This window comes from Orbicella faveolata, unplaced genomic scaffold (assembly GCF_042242905.1).
Source record: "Orbicella faveolata isolate gen_17 unplaced genomic scaffold, um_ofav_v1 contig_14, whole genome shotgun sequence".
Classification (NCBI taxonomy): Eukaryota; Metazoa; Cnidaria; class Anthozoa; order Scleractinia; family Merulinidae; genus Orbicella; species Orbicella faveolata.
This window is the reverse complement of record NW_028301541.1, coordinates 22,709,214-22,732,775: the sequence shown is the minus strand read 5'-3', so window position 1 is coordinate 22,732,775 and position 23,562 is coordinate 22,709,214. Positions and strand designations below refer to the sequence as shown.

Genomic DNA, 23,562 nt, shown 5'->3' with positions numbered 1-23,562 from the left:
CACGCAACTCTCCTGAAAACAAACCGCGTGACACGCTAACACAACCATCGCGCCAGAAAACACCAAGTTGTTTGTTTGTTTGTTTGTTTGTTTTTGCTATTTCTAAAATTCTTCTAAAATTATATGGCAATTTCTTTAATATCAACAGGATCACAAATTGTATAAGCGTACTTAAAGAAAGACAATGACATATAGGAGTTTGATCTTTATACAGATTTATAGTTTTATACCATGCTATTTTAAAGAGTCCGCAAAGCCTACAACGGCTGAGGGATATATTTATGTATACTAGCACTGCAGAAGGTAAATTTTTGACTTATCAAATTGGTTCCTTTCAAATTATCTCGCAGCAATCATACTATTTCATTCATAATAATCATAGACATTCTTCAGTGTTATGTGGAAACCCTCTTGAATTTCTTCCCAGAGAAAACATTTTTTTTTTCAATTACTACATAGCTACTGTTGTGGGTAAACAAAGATTTCGTTGGCTGGCGAAATGAACGCGGGCAAGGAGCACGCATGCAGGCAATCAGTAATTCCCGAATCACCGTGAAAATGTTCGATCAGGAGAAAATGTCAACGACTTTTTTTAACAAGCCTGAGGTGTACTTCACTAGCTTTTATCAGTTGTGACGTCTCAACCCTTTGTGCCTGAATGACCAACATCTAATTAGACAAAGCGGCAAATGGCGGGATATACCGAAGACGTAGAACACTTACAAACACTAACTTCAAGACAGAACTTGAATATTAGGCAAATATATTAATGTAAGACTGCATTCCGTTCGCTGTATATATGTAAAGGTTTCCGTTTGCACTAGGCCTTTTCTAAAAGTTTAAATATACCTTAACACATCGAAAAATTTGCCAGGTTCGCGAAGTACGTAATTCACAAGCTTCATGAATTTGCTACTCAAGTCTAATAAATTTCTACCTAGCTTAAATATGGCGGCCATTCACAATTACAACACAGCTATTCATGTTCTAGGCTTGACTGTAGAGAGAGTCGCTCACGACAAGACCGCGAAGCAATAAGATCTTCCTTCACAAAGCCCAGTTGAGATTAAACGTTACCAAAAGCAATAATTTTAACTAGGTATAGCCTTGCGTGCTAAATCTTGTTTCCCCACAAGTCTACAAATAACGCACGAGCACAAGTCAAGCTTTAAGAGTACGAATACCAAAACTCTTATGGCGACATTATCGTGCCTCTAACCGGCTAAGACCATCAAGCATGATCTATGAAGCAAACCCAGTTTTCAATTCATAACTTTTGGGGATTTTCTTCGGAATTGTGTTCCTGTGGTGAAGGAGTTGATGCAACGCACAGCCCCAGGGAAAATAAAATTTCGCGGAAAATCAAAGGTTGCTTCGCAGTCTTCATAAAAAGCGGCATACTGTACTTTGAAATCCTGCAGCAACGAGCCGAGCCCGTGCAAAGACCTAATTCGTAAAGCATTCGGAAACATTCGGAACTCCTCGTTACTTCGAGCTGACTATTATTTTCCTTCGGATAGAAATCAGTGCTACCGAGTTTCGTAGAAGCTGTCAGGTAACTGGATTTAATCCGTCAGAACACGCATTTATAAAAAAAGCCCTTTTAGATTTGTGGAAAGCCTGCTCTTAGCTAAAGCGAAGATGCAGAACGCTGCGCGTGAAACCTTTGCTACCGATCATACCTCCCCAATTATTCTACCATGTGAACCCAACAACTGACGACATATCTTACACACGACGTAGGTAAAGAACTATACAAACATATTTTCCCTTTCTATATAATATAACCTTATTTTAAAGACATTCTATTCTAGGCTTAGCCCAAGAAAACAGTCATCTCTCTTCACCAGCTGAATTCATTCCTTGCTAGGAAGACATCGGTGACTCAACCCCAAAAATTATTAGGGAGCTTAAGCAAAGACGATGGCGACGCTGAGGACGACGTCCAGTCAAACATCAATTTATATTTTACGAGTGTAGTTCGCAATTGTCTAGATCTGCTCAGTAAGCCATTGCTCTAAAAACGAGCTCGGGCTAAATATGAAATGACAGCGTTCAACTGAACTTGGTCATTTCACGTTCTTGTTTTGCAGAGGACGGCAAAGAAACGTTCAAAGATTTATAATGCACGTGCACAGCCATTGTTATACCCATTACATCTCTTGTTTGGTGACGTTCTCGTTTCCATCGTCGTCGTGGTTTGCTTAAGCTCCCTAATTCCACAGTGATGAGGTAGATTTAAAGAGATCCGTGTAGCCTCTCTGATTGGTTCTAAATTGCGCGCGAAAATTCAAAACCGAGAAACAAGCAATCAAAGACGCTACACGGATCTCTGTAGAGCTACGTCATCAGCAAGGAATTATTCGGGTCCAGTCTCGAGCGTCTTTCCAGCGAGGGAAGACCCGAGACCGCGAAGTGAGAGCTCTTTATGCTCAGGCACTTGTGGGCTCCTCGTTATCTTAAGCGCTGCAGTCAAGCAAACGGAGTCAAGCGCGAAATTTAAAACGCTAAACCGCAGAGCATAAGAAAAGCGGGTCCTTAGTATAAGCAAGGTTTGACTGACTGTAGGATTTGTTCCTAACTGTGGAGTCCAAACCTCTCGGTACTGTGGTTTGCTACAAATCCTCTGATAATGGCGGATGATGAATATACAAAGACATAAGTTCTCTGGCTGCTATTGCATGAAGAAGTCGCCTTGATGATCTGTTGTCGTTCCGTCGGTATTTTCAAATCTTCTAGCTTCCTCTTGCATGCTTTCTTTGATCTTTAAGATCGCAACGGATTCGCAGTGATCCTGCAGAGAAAAAAACACTGTTAATCAGACTATTCCAACACTAAAAACCTTAAATCACATACGAATGCTCGAAGACACGCGCGCACAGATACCTTTAGTCCGACAAACAAGCGCCCTTTTCCGGCAAATACACGAAGATGAAGCCGAATACTTCCGACTCCCACCGACCACTCAGAAGCAACACGAGCTTTCCGAAACTACTTCGTCGGCTTGCCGCCATGAAAATACGTAAAGTTAATAAGGGATCTCGCTTGCATCACAGGCACAGCGAGTTCCTGGAGAACTAAAATTATCATGCAGGCAAATCTCACGAACGAATTCCTTATGCCCGGTCTCACAATGCCTCAAAGCTCATTCAAGAAATATAAATTGAGAATAATATGAAAAACTCTCAATCCTTTTGCCGACCTGTAGTTAAATTACAGTCAGTCAAGATTGCTGAAAAGCTACCCCGACCAAGTTTCTCACACATTAGAAGGAAGGTTTGCTAACAAAATGATATTAACATGAAGCGAAAGTTAGAAATTTAATGAGACTATTAGATTTGGAAAATAGCCAAGCTCGCGCTTTTTTATGTGGCGGTTGCTAAGCACCAAAACGTACTATGTATCCGCAATAGATCACTCTGTAGTGATCACGCGATTTATTTGATCTAAAGGAATTAGAAACAGTTGCTAAAAAGGGCGCTTCTTTCTCGACTGAAAACGTTTAACAACAATGGTTTTCAAAGTCAACCATAAGTCATTTGCTACCTGTAACCACAGTTAAGAAATCATGTTCTGCTTACACACCATTTACTTTCCTAAAAATAATTCAACTCACTTTAAAAGCCTGTTAATGTTCACTTTAACTTGGAAATGTCTGCAAACAAACAAGAATTATAAAGTATTACAAACGACCGCAGAAAATCGGTGCAACAGAGCCTCCACTCCGTCTGGTCAGCGGCATCGCTACCGCTGACCACAGGAAGTAGTGACTTAAATCCTCCTCATTAACTTGGCTGGTCGTCTAACCGAGCGATTTATGATCAGCGATCAATGATCAATGAAAGAATGGCGTGAACGTATGAATAACTACTTTTTACAAGTGGTTATGGTGTCACATGACCTATGGTTGTTACACAGGATGTCACTTTGCAAACTATGTAGGTACAGTAAAAATAACGAAGTGAATCTAAATAAAATGTGATGAACAACAGAAAGTAATTAATTTGAGTATGACAAAGTGTGTAACATTACAAAAATATAATCGATTTTTGGGTCTTTCTTTTTCGAAATCCATTTCACCAAATAAGGCAATTATCCTGAGCACGCACACAAATACAGTGTCAGTCGTTTCCAGGCTCCGGTCAAAATTCGGCCTAACACGAGGAAATTTTGATGGCTGGACAAGAAGCGATACTATACAAGACTTACATTGTAAAAGTAGGTGTTAACTAAGCTTATCAAGCTTCCATTTGCCTCGTTTAATTTAAAACCTAGTGTTGAATAGTATTGCCCTTCGAGGTGTATCAGCTTAACAGAGTATCTGCTTTACAGCCTCAGGAATACTGATGAAGAATTACAACTCGGTTTCAAGCTTATTTTAATAGCCTATTCAAATCAACTGAAGCTTCTGCTTAACGAATTTCTTTTTTAGGTTTTAACACTTGCACTTGAGTTAAGCCTAATGCTAAGCCTATTAACTGGTTCGTTACTAGCTTGGTCAGTTTAGTTGATTAAAATCAGCACAATATTTAGGCCACAATATAATCAACAACAAATCAAGGTATTAAATTTAACTTAGGTTTAAACTTACGCTCAATTTATAATTAGTGCTTTACAACTTTACAGTGCACTGTAAAACAATCTTTCTAGTTACAGATTTACTTGTTGGCCTATTTTTAAAACTATCATTAGTTTTCTTACAAAATCCAGAATGCCGTTCTATTCCTTATTTTCAGCCCTGATGGTCGATACCATTTCCAAGCCTTCAAACTTTTTTTTTTCCTTTTCCAACCGAAGTTTCTTATGTACAATCTACACGTTTAAATGTCACCGCTTACAACGCTTAAATTAGCACGAGCTTTTAAAGTGCCTGAAACACGTACAGATACTCGTCCACATGCAAAGTGTATTATTCATCAAATGACACTGAAATTACGTGTTAAATGACTCAACAAAAGGAATGACTGTTTGTAGCAGTTTTCACCATATTCACTTTATAAGAACTACACTGTGCTATCACTCTACATGACATTCTCCAATCTCCATACAGCAGTAAATGCATATGTACATTAAATTTTATTAGACAAACAAGCTTGCACTCACGTTATCTTGTGAGAAAGGCAGTAAAGTGCTGAACTGATTATCACCTTCCCCAGGGGTGCCGGGGTTGTGATCATTCTGATTATCCTGCAAATAGCACAGTAGAATATCAGTAATGTAAAATGTAAGTAAGGGGTGAAAGGTTGGAGGGAGGTTAAAATAAGTAAATAAATTATATACAATATTTAGAGAGGAAGACACATCAGCCCTAGCTGGTTTTCACGTTGGTCCTCTATCCTGGTCAGGCCTGTGCTCTAAAAGTGCCTGGGTGCCAAAGGCGACTAACTTTTGACTTTGGGCGACTGGAAAACCTTGCGTTTTTTTGCATTTAAGCTTACATGCTGGGCACCCAGGATTTCATGGTTAGGAACCATTGGGCTCCTTGTAATTCTTCTTCCACCACAGCCTTGCTGGTCGAATTAGAATTTGGAGATCAGATGCTTGTTTTTGCGTAAAACCAAAGAACCCAGCGAAAAACTCTTCGAGCAAGGCGAGAACCAACAACAAACTCGACCCACATATGACACTGGGTTGGAATTGAACCTGGGTGGCATTGTTGGGAGACATGATCAGGCATATATATATAAGAAAAAACTGATCAAGTACTGCCAAAATGTGGAACATAGGATCACTTGCTTGGCATCGAACCTGTGAACACTGTATATTGCCAAACCTGACTTCATGGTAACTTCATGAATGTGACTAAACCTTTTTCACCTACATGTGTACAGTAGAGTGTGGTTTCACATGATGTCCAAAAACAATGAAATGGCAGAAATGTTGGTGTCCCAAACCAATTCTATGGGAGTTGAACTCTATCCGCATGTTAACACTATCTTTTATTGCAATAAATTTGCATGGCTGCTGGCCAAGTGGGTGAAAATATAGGGTAGCTAAGTCTTTAAGGGACTGGAGTTTGGTATGCTACCAGTATCCCCTGGCACAAAGTTATAGCCAAAGTATTTACTAAGAAGACAATAACATTCATGTAAACTAACAAACAACATTGCTCAGAATTTTACCTTGGGCAGACCATCCATATCAGGGTTTGAATCTGATGAAAGGTTTACAAAGCAAAATTAATATGACTAACTTGATTGAAACTACAGTAAGTGCCATTTTTTTGTACAACAAACAGTAAAAGCATTCAATCATTCATGTATAAAACAATGTACATGCCAATGATAACATCAACTAAAACACTCAAGCAAGTTAACACATGACAGGCTTTTATCCAGGATTTGAAAAGTGGGTGTCCAAAAACTCAAGCCCTTAGGCCAGTACTATACCAGGAAAATACATCAAAGGGATAAGTGGGATGTTCCACAGTATACCACAACAGAGTGTTGTATGACTATTTTATAGGTCATACGCCATAGAAATCAATGTGACACGTGCAGTGCATGATGGGAAAGTTCGATGTAATACCATCGAATATACAATGGCATCCTGTATTCTGATTGGGTGCATTTTCTATGGCATGGTATAAATGAGTTGTACTCTTGAAAGTTTATACTTCAATATAGCTCACCGTTCATAACAAGTGGAGCCTCCTGGGCCCCTAAGGGTAACGCGGAGTCTGGGCCACCTCCCATGTACTGAAAAGAAACAGGCACTAATGATTACTACTGGTTTTTACATGTCAGGTGCAGGATATTAAAGCTTCAGTGAACTTACTGCAGACATGTTTCCTCCAGGGACAGATTTCATCATTGCATACATGGAGTCACCTCCAGCATTTGATGGGTCTGAAAAAAGGTAAGCACTTATTATAAAAGGAACATGACTATTGAATCTCATGCTTTTCTTGCAACATTATGTGCAAAAATATACTAATTAACATCACCTAAGGCTACCAATGTATACAATGTAAATGTTCTAACTGGTTACATAAGGTGTGTCTTTGGGAAAAGATTTCAATCGCACAGTGCAAATGGTGGGTGGTAATGGTAGCCCATCAGGCTGGAGCTTATCAATGTTTCTGTAGCATAAAGCCTCTAAGAATTTATTTCCAGTCCCTCCTGGATGGGATGCTAGTCCATAGCTGGGTTACCCCCAAGTAGCACCCATTTGTACACCTGGGTGGAGAGAGGCACTGCGAGAGTAATAGAAGTGTTTTGCCATCAACACAATGTCCCTAGCCAGGGCTCAAGCCCAGACTGCTCAATCTGGAGTCTAACCTAGAGGGCACTGTGCATGCCTGGATTGTACAATGGAAATACAGAAAGCAAAACTTAGGCTGCCTAGAATGCTATTGCACTGCAAAAGAAGATCCAATTCAGATTTGCCCAGCAGATGGAAAGGAAGTTTTAATTCTGCAAAATGAAATACTCCTCATGTCTACTACTTTTGGGTCGCAAGCTATTGCTTTGAATTTGATTACCTTTTAATCACAGTTAGTAGAAAACTGCTCTTAAATATTTAGTCACAGGCGAGTTTTAAACTTATTCATGTAATACCAACCTTGTGGACTGGGCATGATCGGCGTTCCAGGGGGTCCTGACACCTAAATTGACAAAAGTGTAATTTGTTTATGTTAACTGACAAAGTAACTAGAGTAGAACAAGGGACCAATGATTATCAAAATGACAAACATTAATGCTAATGTCATTTCAGGTTAATCCATTGTCATCCCCGAGACCACTCCTGCTGGTCAGGACCAAGAATCAAATTTTCTTGGCATGCACAGAGTATTCGTTACTCAATTTCTGCCAATCAGATTTATTAAATTTGTCAGATTTAACTGGGGGTCAGTAAATTGAGGACCTGCAGAGAGGTCATGATTCTTGGTACTGCCCAGGAGTTTGGCCTCTGGGGACAAATATGCCTCAGATCAAAGTACAATGTGGTCTCTTTAATACATATACCAAGGGGGGAAAGCCGAGTGTCTGTATTACGAAGAGGTTTCCATACTATAGACTGAGATACTTCATAGTGATTACATGAATTCTGGTTTTGCTGGGACATTTGTAAACTGTCCATAATACAGGTACCAGTATTATGAAGGTGTCTGTAAGGAGAGGTTCAAAAGTATGAGTATGGTAAAGACTATTATAATAAGACTTGCTATTTTCACACTAATCCCATTGCCAGAGCCCTAGCTTCTTACCGAAGTTGTGGGATTCCAGGGTCTACTGCCAGGCCTGTGAGGGAAACAACAAACAGAAGACACAAAAGTAAAGAAGGAACATGGCAACTCATTTCAAACCATATTCAATCTGGATCAGAGGTGTGAAAAGTAGCCTGATGCTGATGAAAACCACCATCTACTTCCTGATCTAGGAGGGCCACTATTCCAGGAATTTGCCTAGTTCTTTAGAAAAATATGGATTAATCAGCAGCTTACTTCAAAACTTTGAGACAGCCCTGTTGGATTATTTCCTAATTTATGTCTGGTGTTTTTTAATCCTGCCCCAGGTTGGATTTCCCATGAACACATATATGTGAACTGAGGGTGTGTATCTGAGCAAAGAATACATGAGTGCCACTTTAAAAAACAAAAGACTATACACTGTAGGTTGCAGGAATTACAGTACTACACAGTAAGCAGGGTTGTGAGAAAGCTTTTAGGTATACTCTCAGGTAGATGGTTTTGTTGTTCAAGTTCATGTTGGTGGTGGATTTTGCCATCTCTCTCTAAAGAATCAGCGAAGTAGTAGCAGAGCAGCCAGCCATGATTAGGCAATAGGTGGTGATTATCACTGACAGCTGGTTTCTTTTGACAACATGAATATTGTTCTATTCCTTTTTGCTTCACTTGGCCGAATAGAAAACTGTCTTTTATACTTGTATGTTAAGGAGACAAATAATTTTACAACATTTAGTGGAGAAAGTGGCCAGCAATAAATTAATCGAGTTTATTAACAAGAATCTGAGACATACTGAATACAGGTTACAAGCCAGAGAACATTAAAAAATGTCACATGCAATTTTACACTGCAACAATATTATAGCAAGGAAGAACAGCCTGGAATATTAAACTGGTCAGTGTCAAGTGGTGTCAGTGACATTCACAATGAGTGGCATACAAAGGTCTGATTACTCAATGGGAAAAAGTACAAAGCAACCTAATTAAACACCCAAAAGAAATACAGCAGTTTTTCTACATGTGTGCAAGAAAACAATGTTGACACTGGGGCTTACAAATGGATAAATCATTGATGATGATGATTTATCCATTTGTAAGCCCCAGTGTTAATAATTCTAAAGACTCACATTGGCATGTTGACTCCTGGTGCTACTGAACTGTTTGGAGGAGGTCGCATTCCGCCATAGTTCTACACAATGGAAAGCACATAAATGTCACTAATAACTTCCAATATTACGAGGCCATTGTTGAACAATATTTATTATTAAACAGAAAAACTGTGAGGTGAATAACGTAACTTAACCTGGACAATCACAAAAGATGAATAACTTAAACCCTGAAAACTGGCATTTCTAACTTAAATCAAACTTTACTGGCTAAAGCAAAATATCTTCTAGCCCAAACTAGCATCTCAGTCCTAATAAACTCTTAATCAATTATCATGTGTTCAACGTACATGAACAGCAATTTCAGAAAGGTAACCAGCTTGTATGCACACTTCAGCCTGGATAGACCTTTCTGTTGTTAACCCCATAATTTACATTTAATGAATAAAAACAAGTGAAGTTGGAAGAATCAATGACTATATCCATCTCCGACTAAACAAGGTAAAGCTTAAGTCTGCATACAAGCCAAGTGCCCATCAAGCTGGAACTTATCCCAGTTTCTATGGCATGAAGTGACTATGAGTATTTCTACTGCCCCCTGGATGAGATGCTAGTCCATCCCTGCAGGGTTACCTCCAGCACTAAATTTGCCGCTACCCATTTATACACCTGGGTGGAGAGAGAATATGGGGAGTAAAGTGTCTTGCCCAAGGATATGACACTATGTCCCTGGCTCGGGCTCGAACCCGGTCCACTCGATCCAGAGATGAGCACACTATCCACGAGGCCACACACCTCCACAAACAAGGGCACATGTATTCTATTAATTTCTTAACTGACAGGACAATTTGTGCACATTGTTCTCTTCCACTTACCGGTGGGACTGGAACTCTTGGATGGTTCATTCTGCTCATCTGCATGGGTTGGCCTGTTCACGAGAAAAAGTTCAGTTCAGCTGAGGTAATTAATATATAGTCTAACAATATAATTATATACCATTGAGGAAGCTAATACAGGAGCTTCATTAGCCTTTTCAACAGGAGGGTAACTGGTTTTCACAGGCAGGCAAAACTTTTTCAGGAACTGAAATTTTTCTTTAAGAAAAACTTTCCACTAGATGGTCAAACCAGGCAAGCAAAATCATCCTCAAAGCTGGTCAGTTTGCCAGGTACCTCACCCTTAATGAAACCCCTGTAAACACTTGGTTATTTCCTAGGCAATTTCCCTAGGTAACCAGCTTTTAGTTAAGGACTGGTTACCAAGAACAAACTCAATGTGAGGAAAGGTAGCAGGCTTGCAATTAGGACCTCCAGACTAAGAACTGATAAGCCATATGGTAAATTAGCCATGTTTTCTTTTTTTTACGATGTTTGGTACAAGTAGACCAATAACAGTTCAATTGAAAACATCTCAGAATACCGATGATCGTTCACCTTGATATCCTCCTGGCTGCCTTGTTGGGTCCATGGTGCTCGGCAACAAGGGCTGTGCTCCTGGTACACCTGCCACACCTCCTGGAGGCTGAATGATTTCAGAAAAATATACAATAAGTTTTTTACTTAGACTTCTTGAAATTTTCTAGTAAGCAGGGTTGTGAATAGACACGGCTGCTAGTGGAAATCGCTGGCTATTCTACTGGGTCAACTTGTGATTCCAATTCATCAGAAAAGATTGCAAAATTCCTACTCCCACAAGTGAGGCATGATCCTGCAGTATTCAAAAACTCTGCAACAACTCTGTATAAGTATCGCTATGTGCAGGCATATTAGAGTCTGTGTTTTTGCACTCACAGAGAACACTTCCGCTCATGTATTACCTGGCCTGGTATCCTCACATTGGGCGGCCTGTTGGCTGCTGGGTTATATCTTGACATGCCATAGGGTGCCTGTAGAAGAAAGAAAAACACAATCAGAAGTACAACCTCTACTGTACCAGTACAATATTAAGACATGGGCCAAGTTGGGACATTAGTTGAAAAATGTAAATTGTCTCCACAAACATTATGTGGTGCTTTTGGTGGCATTTTTGTCATTTCAACAGTTTTAGACTTCAGTTTGTATTAAACCAAAGGTATTACGATATACTTAGGAGTTAAAAATTGTCCTTTATATCTGAAACCAATTGTTGTCATTTTCCTAGTGTTCAAACAATTAGGTAATACTTACAGAGGTATGGTACATTGTCATACCTGATTAGTCATGTATCCTTGAGGGGGCTGAAGCGGAAAAATAAATAAAATCATAAAAAGAATAATACATTGTTTTATGAAGTGTGTGTTATAAAGTGATGGAAAAGAAAACTTGCTTTGGATGAACTTACACTGTACAGGTTCTGAGTAGCTAATTTTCTATTAACAATTAGCTCAAGACTTCTATTGTGTGATAGTTGACGAGGGCGCAGCCTGATGTAACTATCACAGATAGAAATCAAGAGCGAATAATCTAATTACTTTAGTATAAATCTACTAGTCATTCAAAACTTTATCTAAATCCTCTTCACAGACACTTTGAGAAAGAAGCCGCCGCATTTTGTTAACAAGGGCACACTGCTATGCTACTCACTATCTATCACAGAATAGATAGTGATCGAGTAGCATAGCCAATCAGAGAACAGCATTCCTGACAGAATGCTAGTAGATTTATACTAAATCTTGATATGCATGCACTAATTAAAGATTACCAAACTATCTATTAAATAATAAGAATTCAATGTCAATAATTAAGTGACAATACTTTGTCAACAACAGTGTATGATTTTGTTTCGTCTTTATACATGTATATTAATTTTCCCCATTAATTTCAAGTCTATCACAAATATACAATTCATGGAAGCAAACTCAAAAAGTTGGGGGTGAACTCAAACACGGTGGAGGCAAACTCGAAATAGAAAGTTTATGAGGATTTTAGATGGGTGCGAAGTTGGTGGATGCGAAACAGGTAGAATTCATTCAAATGACAGGTACAGAGCACTACCTTTATGGTAAAGTAGTGTTTTTTTTTTAAAAACTTAAATTGCGAGATTATTTCCTCATAATTATGCCAAAGCCACTTTATCTACCTGATTTGGCATGTAACCCTGAGGCGTTTGATGTGAAGGTGGTTGATGGGGCGACGCTTGCGGTTGTGACGACTACATAGGAAAGAACAGTGAAAATGTGTATTAAGTACATAATGCTTACATAGTGTACAAGTGACTGCCTTAGAAGAAGAAGAGCACTTTCAAGAAAACCAGATCATACACTGTAGCCTGGGAAATACAAAGGACTTGTTTAGTATAGATGGTGAAAATGAAATGCTGGTAAAAAAAAAAAGACTTGTGTTAAAACTATAACTGTGAAGGAAAGAATTAAGAAAACCATGGCAAATCTTGCATTCTTAACATTTTAATATAATTTTCCTCAGTGACCTGGCTAGTGTATTCACAAATTTCGTGTGCTATCAACAAAGGTAGGACATAAATTCCTTGTAAATATCTTCCAAAGATGTTTCCTAAAGGTGTCCTTTGTCCTTGTAACCAGAGTGTGTCAGAATTAAGTGGACCTCAATTCAACTTAACACACAGTATATGATTGCTTACCGTAAAATAAGGAGGCATTCCTCCAGGCATACTTGAGCCCCCAGGGGGACCATCAGTTGCCCCCATCTGAGGGAATCCCGGGGATGGCACAGCCCCCTGCTGAAGATTGGGAATGACCTGATGATAGGTTTATAAGTCAAGTCGTTATCAAATGTTAACACAACTTTAATTTTCCTTTCAAAATTTGTTCTTAATATCCAAATTAAGCTTCTAAATAATAAACAATGACCATTTGTCACAAAAGAGTAGTGAATTATTTGCTGTTGCCAGTGACATGCTATTGATATATGAGAGTACTAGTCAGGTACAAATAATGACATTTTGTGATAACTGAGCTCAACACCTGTTTTATCAGTCATTAAAAGAACTTGTTTTCACAACACATTTCTCAGTGTTCGTTTAAGATGCGATGAAAAGTGTACGCCTCCTTTGCTTGGTTTCTGCCTTCTGTAGATGTGCATCAACATGTAAGTTCTGATTCACCTGTTGCCTTGATCTTCACACTCGTAACAAATTTGTTACTTTTACGGCTTAATTGTATTAACTACAGCCAAGTTAACCCATAACAACAAGGGCCCATCAAGCATGCTCAGCCATAACAGGTGCTACCGGTTGGTGCTTTTGAGTGTAATAACCTCTCTAAATAAAGTTTGATTGAATGATTGATTGATTGACAGCCCTGCTGCACATGCACCTGTAAATTACTACTTTTCTTGAAAATTGTACACGTTTTTGGCATGTCATACTGAAGTGATTATTAAGAGGTATTTGCAGAGGTCACAACTTTGACTTCAAACTATGAACTTACTGAATGAAGATGCCACAAAAAAGTGATGCTAAAATCTATGTATCACGCAGCTCATGGTATCAGCGGAACATTATTTCCAACATATAGCAAGGTAAAAAGCTTGGCATCACGATCATTTGTAAGATGTTACTTGAAGGTGATGTGACACACAGTTTAGAAACAATCAAAACTGTGCGAGATTTAGACAAATGGCATTAAATGGAAGTCAATTTTCTTTTTGTTAAATAAATATGGCTACTGAAACTTATTAAGTTGCTGTATAGGGAATACCTTTCTAGTTTGACAAATAAATAGAATATGGATTAAACTACATACATGGTGATCAGACAGACACCTAAGCTTGTAACTAAAAGGAGCTCAGTCATTGTATTTTAAGTTATTTTGGTCGTGTACAAAATTACCTATGAATTGAAGGAAACCTGAAAACAATAGTTTACTATGACAGAAAAGCACTTGAGAGATACAATACAAATAAAAAATAAAGGAACAAGGATGATCAAAGATGGAGAGGACTGACACAGGTTACAAACAACGAACTTGAAAAACTTAGACTAAACTTTTCCAGATACACAAGCTGTGATGAGGTCCCTTTAAAAGAAAACACCTAGGTAAAACCATTTTGAAAGTGATAGCTTTTCAAGACGTCTTATCTTAGCTCTTAACAAATAATAATTTGAAGTTCTAGCCACTTAGAGAAGCTTTATTGATCTAATAAATTCATTCCCAACATCAAAGATTTTGTAACAGTAAAAAGCAAGTTGTACGTAGCTTTTACTTATTTAGAAATATCAAATGTTATAACTCTCAGCAAAATGCTCAAAATCATATACAATAGTTGTTAGTTTTTTGTCGAACTTTAACTGCAGGCCATAAAATGCCATTTGATATTTAGAAACGCAAGAAACAGGTATAAAATTTCTGACAACTTATCAACAAAATTAGACATTTTACAAATTAATGGCTGTCACTATTTTTACCAAAGTAAAGTTTGTTGCCTGGAAACCAGTGAAAGTTAAGATTACAGTCAAATGTAGCAGATATGGTATAGTAGAGTGAAATCTATTTTTTGTTTTGTTTTCAAAGGCCCCACTCTGGAGGTAAAAATAAAACTTAATTCAAGAAGAGATTATTTACTGACCAAACAAAACCAGACATTTGAAACTTTTGTATTAAGCAGCCATGCTTATACTTGGTTAAGAGATTGAACCAAGAAAATTATTGCTAAGGGAAAATTGTTGCCTTTTCATGTATAAATGCAATTCTCACTACTGTTACTTTAAGAGGTATGTAGAGACAAGTGAGGAGATTTTGTATGCCTATATCAATGATTGCCTATCCTTTGTATTTTGTGTAACAACAATTCTAACTCTACTTTTATTTAGTAGAAGACCTCAGGGGCAGGAAATTTATGCTGGAGTATTTACAGAAATTACACAGCTGCAAACTGTACAAGACATAAACATGACGTCTTTCACCATCTTTTCTTAGTAATTTCCTAATGTAACAAGCACTTTATCAATAATTCTTTCAGCAAAGCAGTTATATAAAACAAGCAACAACTTCATTGATTACAACTACTGTGATTTTATCTTGAAAACACAATTCTCTGTGGGTAAAAATTTTCACAACACAAAGCTGTCATCTGCCTTGTCAACTGCAATAATAGCATTACTATTTTCACAATGCTTGTCTAAACAACAAAGTTATGAAAGCGTGCCCTTCCTATCCTAAACTATTTCAAACACGAACTTTAAGTGGTGGTGGAAAAAAAAATCAAGAAATCAGTTCAAAACGTGAACCTTGTTTGGATTGTACTGTTGGCTGAGAAAAAAAAAGGGCTTGTGCTAAATTTAACCACAGTTTATCACAAGATCAGCGAGCTCATACGCTAACAGACAATAGCAATTCCTGCCAGAAGTTTTCCCAAAATGGTGCGTGTTGGAAACTCAACACCTGTCACACGGAGTACACAATCACAACACATCCCACCCAAACTTCTCGCAGACACTCTCGTGTCAAACTTTATGCTAAGTTGACAGAGGAGCAGAGATGTTTTAAATAAGTCCGACCACCCATGACGTGTATTCAGTGTTGTCAGTGTCGATAAAATAAAACCCTGGTTTATTTATGGCCATGTAAATTCACATTATCACACGCCAACGAGCAGAGTTTATCGCGCGCGCGACAAAAAAATCGGAACACATAATCGCCCGTGAAATAACCTGCACGCGTTCGAATGGCTTCAGAAAAAAGCGTTCTTTGCGCCGTCTCTCTTAATAAGCGCTAAACTGTTAGTCTAAAAACTCCGTCATGTGACGAAAAAAATGCCATTCCTTCCTGAAATTATGCAAATTTTGGGAAACCTCAATACGCATCTCCCCCATAGTTTATCAACACAAAATATTCGTCCTCGGCGCGTCTCGTGGTTTCGAAGCACCGATCATTCGTTCGTTTGATCTTTGTGCTCGGGTCTTAGCTGGGTATAAGCGGTTTATTAATCGCAGACGTAAACTACCGCGCTTCACTGAGAAATCATTGAATTCAAAGAAAATACATTTTGAACGCCTCCACCTGATCGACTCAACCCTGTCGTAACTATACCCTTGGCTAATTTATTCAAAAAACCTTAGCTTTAGGCTCATGAGCATTCACCGACTCTATTCAACCGGTTACGAGGGATTTAAAATTTGAGAATAAGAACATTCAATTACCCGACAAAAAAGACAACATATTCAAGTGGAGCGGTGCATAATCTGGACGCAAATAAACTCGAAGAAGGCAAAACTCGTGTTGAATGCAACTGGTGGCGAAGTCACAAAGACCTTTGTTCAAGTTTAGCATTCAAAGGTAGAACTGAAAAGAGATAAGCTTAAAAAGCATAATATGTCAGGGAAAGAATCGATCTTTTGCAAAAGTTTCATGTACAATAAATCAAAGTTTTCCCCTATCCCTTGCATGGCACAATATCTTTCCGTCTGCGATGAAAAATTAACCAGCGCGTTCGCTAGGAATTTGAATATTGGCCGTGTTAAAGAGCTTTTACTCTCCGATCGAGACGGCCGAATAAAATTTCTCAACAATGCTCAATTTTCTGGTAAACAAGCAACAACTTGGAAGGATACGTTGCATATCGGTTACGTTTTACGTAGAGGCGTAGTTAAAATTATCACGGAATGATTTTGCATTTTCGTTGAAAGGAAATGACAGCGGCTAACACGCAGGAAATTCTAAGATGTAGTGTACGAAAAACATATCATTTCATCTGCGCGTTCTTCTTCACTAAGCCACCACAAGCGTTCAGGCGAATGGAAATTAGACTCTCGTGCCTTCCAGGTTTAAACCCGCAACAATGCTTACAGCGAGCAGTATGTTTGAAATCGGTGATCTCGACAGATTTCCACGCGTGTAAATGTAACAATACACTGATCTAGCGTGACAAAAATGGAGCGCTCCGACCGAACGAATAATCGCTTCGCTCGCAAAGATCTCGGAGGAAATTACATCAAGAGCTTACATTGTAAATTCTAAATTGTCCTTACATAGTCGTGGAAAGCTTTTGCTTCACTTGAATGGTCGCAACTGTCTCGTCTCTCTGGAGCGGCGCAATATAAGTCCCAAAATACACTGAAACGAAGAAAGGGAAAAAGCACACGGGCATCACTTGAACGAAGAGAAATACTTTGGGCGGGAAATTAAAAAAACAACCAGGATTTAATCATAGAGAAAGGTTAATGAAGCACCCAGGATCACAGTTTAGAAGGCTGGAAAATAAAATCCGGCAGTGTTGCGTATAAACGACCATTAAAAACGTAGCTCTCATTTATTTCGCTGTAAAGATAATGAGGACCTAGTTTAAAATTCGAATCAACAACTCACTAATTAGTTCAGTCATTGGCGAAACTCACCACCACCATGAATGAAGAAAGCCAGGAGGTTCACCAAGCGTTATATTCTTTTCCCATCTTATCTGGAAGAGAACGAAAGTGTCCCTCAGTACCTATGAAGCATGTAACCTTCGAGAGACGCTACGCTCCCGAATCGCGTCTCGTAGAAAACCAAGTTGCACACTCCGTGAAAACGAACCAACTTCTGATCAAGTTTACCTCGTTAAGAAAAGTCTGTGCGCTCTTTTGCGCTCCCACATGTAAAAGGTACTCGTACACATACAAGGCCAGCCTACGGAAGAAGTAGAACATTTGATAAGCCAGTTACGCTTCATCAGTGTACAGACACAGCGGACAGCTTCCTACAACACAAAGCCGCGCTCAAGACCCGGCGATGAAACTTTCGAAATTCGCTCGCAATGGCCCTAAAATTTATATACCATCCCCCGTTTTCGGACTCGCTGATTCCATTTCTGGCATCCATTTTGCAGGAAAAATCAACTGAAGCTTACTTTTCGCGTGCCTCTGCATCCGAGGGCACCGTATTCGCCTTGCCTTTGGAGTACATGCTGTGCTGGCCCTGTCAAAGATGTGTCACTTGAGTTCGTCATGGCTTGTGGGGTCCGCGTCACAGACCGGGGCCTAGCGCCCGTAACTATAGAAACCATTAGTGGATTGGCAGTGATTGGTCGACCGACGGGACCTCTAGGTTAGGAGGAAAATTTAACTTTGGACTGGACACCCAGACTTGGTTTGCGTGATGTCCGCCATGTGTTGGTCGTTATTCCAAATAAACATTGGATTCAGTGCATGAACTTTTAAAAACAAATCATAACATGTAATTAGTGGAATGTGGCTGGTTGCACGATAGACGTATATTTTTTAACGAAAAAAAAAGAAACAAAAAAACACAAAAGTGCACTCCATCACAGTTTGAGAAACGTCGAGTGAAGGTCGTATGCAAATCTTGTGACGCGCGCTTTTAAATATTAAAGTTTTTCTACGTTTTACTTTAGTATTATGAAATTAGGTTGTTGCGTGGGCTATATTTCTTCGTATGCTTGATGTTTAGATTTTGCCGAGACTGTAAAATGTTGATCTAACAGCGTTGCGACGCTCCACTTCTGACAATATGGTAAAATTAATTGCTCATTTTGTCCAAAAAATGAGATTTCTTAGGCTTTTTTGTTATTTTCGGTTTCTTGTATACCATGTGCGTGGGAGGTTACATCACGTTCGCCACGAATTTGAGCGGAGAGATCTGCGTCTGAAAGATGAAAAAAGATCTCTTTTCCCCTTCCCTCGCTCGATCCCCGTCTGAGACTGGGCCCGAGAAATTTCCCAGTACTGACGTTGCGCTACAGGTATCATCCAATCAGAATCGTTATAGGGAACTCTGTCATCGGCCGCCTGCATCTTGGAATCTCATCTTGGTTTTTCCAGAAATGGGTGTTCTTCCACTAAACACGCTAAATGAGCGAACAAAAAATCTTCCTCAGGGTCTTATAAAGAATAGATAGTTTAAAATCTAGGCCTAACTGACCGTTGCATCTCGTGAAACTTCAGTCTCACCAATGCAATACAGTGACCTCAATAATTACCACCAAACTGAACTAAAAAGGTGTTCTTCGGCTTAAAGTTAGTGACGTGAAAAAAAGAATTATAATTCCTAAATTTCAGACCTAGCATATCAAATATCAGATCACATAGCTTCCGGGTTTGAATTGTTGCTCCTGGGACTACATATTGTGTAATTCGTGCGTGGAAGGAGCTCATCATTAGGTAAGAACTCTTTAAGAATTACATCAGAGCTTTTACCTTTGCTAGGCACGGCTAGTTATTCTCCGAAAAAAGCAAGTGCGAAATTATATCAGGATGCATGTCTGTTTACACAAGCAGACACTCCGGGGAACTATTTTTCAAACTGAATTGTCAAGTGTCCACTTGGGAGTGTTATCTGCTTAGATGGGAGGATAAGAATGCTTTCTGTGTGTGTGCGTGTGGTCCAAGTCATGACTCTCAGCCAGTTATGGGAGATATTCTGTTATTCGCTGTGGAAAGTGTCCCAACTTATGGCTACAGGTCGAACTTAGGATGTGAAAGAGCCATATCGTTTCTTGTTCCATTATTTTTTTCCCCTTTCTCTTTCAAGTCGGCACACTTGACCAGTCTACACCGAAGAGACTGGTTGCAGCGACTAGTCACTTGTGTGTTCACATGAATGGACCTAGTGCACAGGAAAATGGCAAAATCTACGGGCAAAAGGTATCATTTTTGGTTCATTTTCATCTGATAACAGGAACTTGTCTACTCGCATGCACTGTTCATACGAAGGCACCGACAAACACAGTTTGGAGGGACAAGTCATCAAAACTCCCCAAAGGGGCTTTTCAGTTACAAAAGGAATAAAAAAGATAAAAATACGTCAATTAAACCGCGTGGAACAGGTCGCAGGGACCAAATGTGGACCCTTTTTTGAAGAGATTTGTAGCACAGACGGCACAACTTCCCTCCAGGACCTATTATAGGGACTTACGTGTAGTGTGCCCGGGGGAGACTCCCGCATAGAAATGCTGGGGCGGGGGGGCTCGTCGTACCTTTTAGCGGTTTTGGTAGCTCTTAGAGTGTTTAGCCTTAAAAGGTCCACAGTGGGAGCTTTTGCGGTGCCTTTTAGGCTATTGAGCCGAAAAACTATGACGGGAGATAATGTGTTTTCTAGGAATTAGTACTTCTTAGGGGAGAAAACAATTTCAAGTTACGCCCACAAAAAAGGATCTTGGTGCCTCTGAGGGGTTCTTTTCAAAATTGCCGAAGAGCACCTACGTCTTTTTTATATGGGAGTTCCCCACCCCAGGCTCCTGTGTGTCAACCTTTAATTTGTACTGTGTACGATTTTGTGCATGCACTGGCTTGACACGAGTGTCTTGAAGCACGCACGCACGCGCAGAAAGGAAAATTCAACACAACAGATCTTGGGAGCTGTTTGCTTCTCTGATAAAACGTACATCAATTTTTACTTCAGTGTGGGACCAGTCGTCCCGAGGGGGGAGGGGGAATCGATCGGTGGCTTGCCATCGGCAAACGTGTAATATATATGGTTGAGCCAACAAAAAAGGGTACTGAAGACCTTACTGATCATCGCAGTTATACACACAACTTAAGCACATGTGAAATTAAACCTTGAAAGTAATTCAGGCCTGAACGGGTTGAACCCACGACCTCTGCGATACCGTTGCAGTGCGCTACCAACTGAGCTATCAAGCCATCCGGGAGCTGGTCATGATCACTTTGTGAGTTCGCAATATACCTGTAGATGGTGAAGAATACAAATGAATATATGAAAGACCATATATTTGAACTGTGGAGAATGCCGGAGAACTGGATACGAAGACCTGATTGATCATCACAGTTATACACACAACTTAAGCAGTTGTAAGGGTACTTTTTGGTCGATGTTGGGTTGCCTCGGCAAGCTAGCGCTAGTGAAGTACTAAGTTATTTATAAACTTGATGTTTGATAAAGGTACCTCAATCACCGTAGTGTGTCAAAGAAATTGACTTTTCGAGGATTTTTTTGTCAGAACAAAGTGCTTAGCTGGAACCTCGTACTGCACACGGAGAGTGCCCTCTGTTTGGGTGTATTCTAGCTTGCTAAAGCCAAGAGATCGTTATACAAAATGGTCTATACTATTGATTGGGCTATATTCTTTGTTTGATCATACCCACACTGATAGTTAAGTCTGTCTGGGCACTTTCAGCTGATAGAAGCAGTGGTTGTTCGTTGTTTCTCCAATATTTTTTCCTCGTCTGCGCGCATGATCTCGCTAAAGTGCGATCAAGTTTTTCCTCGTCTGCGCGCATGATCTCGCTAAAGTGCGATCAAGTTTTTCCTCGTCTGCGCGCATGATCTCGCTAAAGTTTGATCAAGTTCAGTACTCAGTCAAACTCAGTTCTACAGTGCAACCTATATTAAGCGGACACCCTTGGAACACTCACTATCGTCCGCTTAAAACAGGGTGTCCGCTCTAAACATGTTCTAATATATTGTGCAATAATAGTTACTTTAGACCATTAACCCTTTTGTAACACAGTGTAACACAGTGTACGATCATAGCCAGTCAGTCCGTCGATGCATCAATCTAGAATAATCTATTTAGCTCTAAAAGGACATCGCTGAACAATGTTAATGGAGTCTGAACTGAGCTGTTAGAAGTGAAAAGCCCTTGAAGCGTCCGCTTATTGCAGATTTTGTCCAACAAAATGGCTTAGTATTGGTGTCCGCGTCCGTTGAAAAGAGGTATCCAGCCGCTGAATGCAGGCTAATTTTGCAGTAAATATGGGAAGGAAATTTTGGGACTCAAGCTGGTGTCGACTTAATAGAGGGCGTCCGCCCGCTTAATACAGGTTTGATCGTACTCCGAGGAAATGATTAGAAATCACGTTAAAATTGTCAAAAGCAATTAGATTATTCGCTGTCAATTTCTACAGGTGTCAGTCTAAACAACATAAGGTTTAAGTGCTGAATCAACTAATACCCTAAATTATAAGAAATCGAAAGCGAATTATCTATTCAGATACACCTACTGTTGGAATTTATTCCATCGGAATACTCCAGCTCGCGCGCGATTGGTCTAAACGTGTCTCGTGACCGAATATTCCCCAGCTAAAACTGGGGAATATCTGAGGTTATCATCCATCTGCAGAGAATACCGCCCAAATAACAGTACAAAAATACAGCGATATTGTACAGTTATTTGTACAGTAGAAAACCTGTTTGTATGTTCGGATATTTGTCCTTGGACATTACCTGTTCCTCAAAGCTCACAGTTTTCCGAGAGCGTAGGAACAGATAATGTCCACGGACAAATATCCGAGCATATTTTCGCGCCAAATGGAGGCTATTGTTTATGTAACCCGTATTCTTGGACGCAGCCGTTATTTGGTCTTCACGCTATTTAAGTGGTCTTTTTAGTACCTTTTCATATCTCTGTGGCCTGCATAAATGGTGAGGTATTATGATTGTTATACAGCAGGTTTAAACAGTGAACTCTTAATAGATGCTAGACGGCATCTTCTATTTTGAGAGAGGGCAGTTGCCGGCTTTCGCGCTCAGCTCCTTGCAATGCGTTGCGATTGCAAACGTGGCCCGAAAGAAATCGGCATCCGTAGTCATATGATGAATTTGAGTTCTAAAATGTTCACTTTGGCGAAGGATTTTAGTGATCAAATTTACGTAATGAAGATTTTGGGAATTAAGAATACAATTCATGGCGTTTTGTTGGAATTTCTGTGCATACACTTTGTTGCGTCTAGCATTCAAATGTACTGAGACTAAGAAAAGACTTCAGTTTCACAGTTCTATAATGTTATTCCCAAACTTGATCAGATAAACAATTCACACTTGAAGTTACTATCAGGGAGAATCTGCGAAATAATCAGATCTAAGTTCTTTTGACTCATCCTTTGGCAAAGTCTCTGCAGTTCCACTTTCCAGTCCTCCCAGTTCAGTTCCAATCCAGAATTTCCAAAGATCACACAAGGCTCGAAAAACCGAAGTTTACGTTTCGTCGGGTTTTTGTATATTACACACAGCTTAACTCTTTTTGAGAATCGTATTTTTAAAACTAATACTCTAAGCCTTAACGGGGTTTTGAAAAAAAATTCAGGGTGAATTTTAAGACCCTGACATAAACGGTTTATTCGCTGTCGCGCGCGTAAGCGAGTTCGGTATATTCCCAAGGGTGCAAAATAAAAATTCGATTTATTCAAAGTAACTACGGATTGACTGGAGCGAGGTCAAAATACTGTATTTCATAAATTCGACAAGATCAATGAAGCGCGACGGAATATACAAGTTTAAAATTCTTTATTTGGAATTTAAAAAGTTACATCTTACATAATGCGGGCTATTCCACTTTTGACGAAATAGGTTCGTCGTGTACTCGATGAAAAGCAGCTGCGGATCGCTTCGCTCCCGTCAGTGAGTTTGTCTTTTCTCAG

At 39.5% G+C, this 23,562-nt stretch overlaps 1 protein-coding gene across 2 annotated transcripts; it reads right to left on the bottom strand.

The window, feature by feature from the left end:
* Positions 1–119: 119 nt before the first annotated feature.
* On the bottom strand, positions 120–18,457 carry LOC110062133 (single-stranded DNA-binding protein 3-like). Of its 2 annotated transcripts, XM_089287141.1 has the most exons (19): positions 18,075–18,456; positions 17,782–17,854; positions 17,584–17,645; positions 17,218–17,302; positions 12,871–12,987; positions 12,352–12,423; positions 11,483–11,509; positions 11,111–11,179; positions 10,728–10,815; positions 10,170–10,222; positions 9,316–9,377; positions 8,210–8,243; positions 7,564–7,606; positions 6,778–6,848; positions 6,632–6,698; positions 6,123–6,154; positions 5,104–5,187; positions 3,617–3,655; positions 120–2,794 (listed from the first exon to the last, which is right to left on the bottom strand). In XM_089287141.1, exons 1-18 carry the CDS (start codon positions 18,128–18,130, stop codon positions 3,641–3,643), a joined length of 1,110 nt encoding a protein of 369 aa, XP_089143267.1. In that variant the 5' UTR covers positions 18,131–18,456; the 3' UTR covers positions 120–2,794; positions 3,617–3,640. The 2 variants fall into 2 exon arrangements, with proteins under 2 accessions (XP_089143267.1, XP_089143266.1); XM_089287140.1 differs by lacking the exon at positions 3,617–3,655 and having other exon boundaries at positions 18,075–18,457.
* Positions 18,458–23,562: the final 5,105 nt, after the last annotated feature.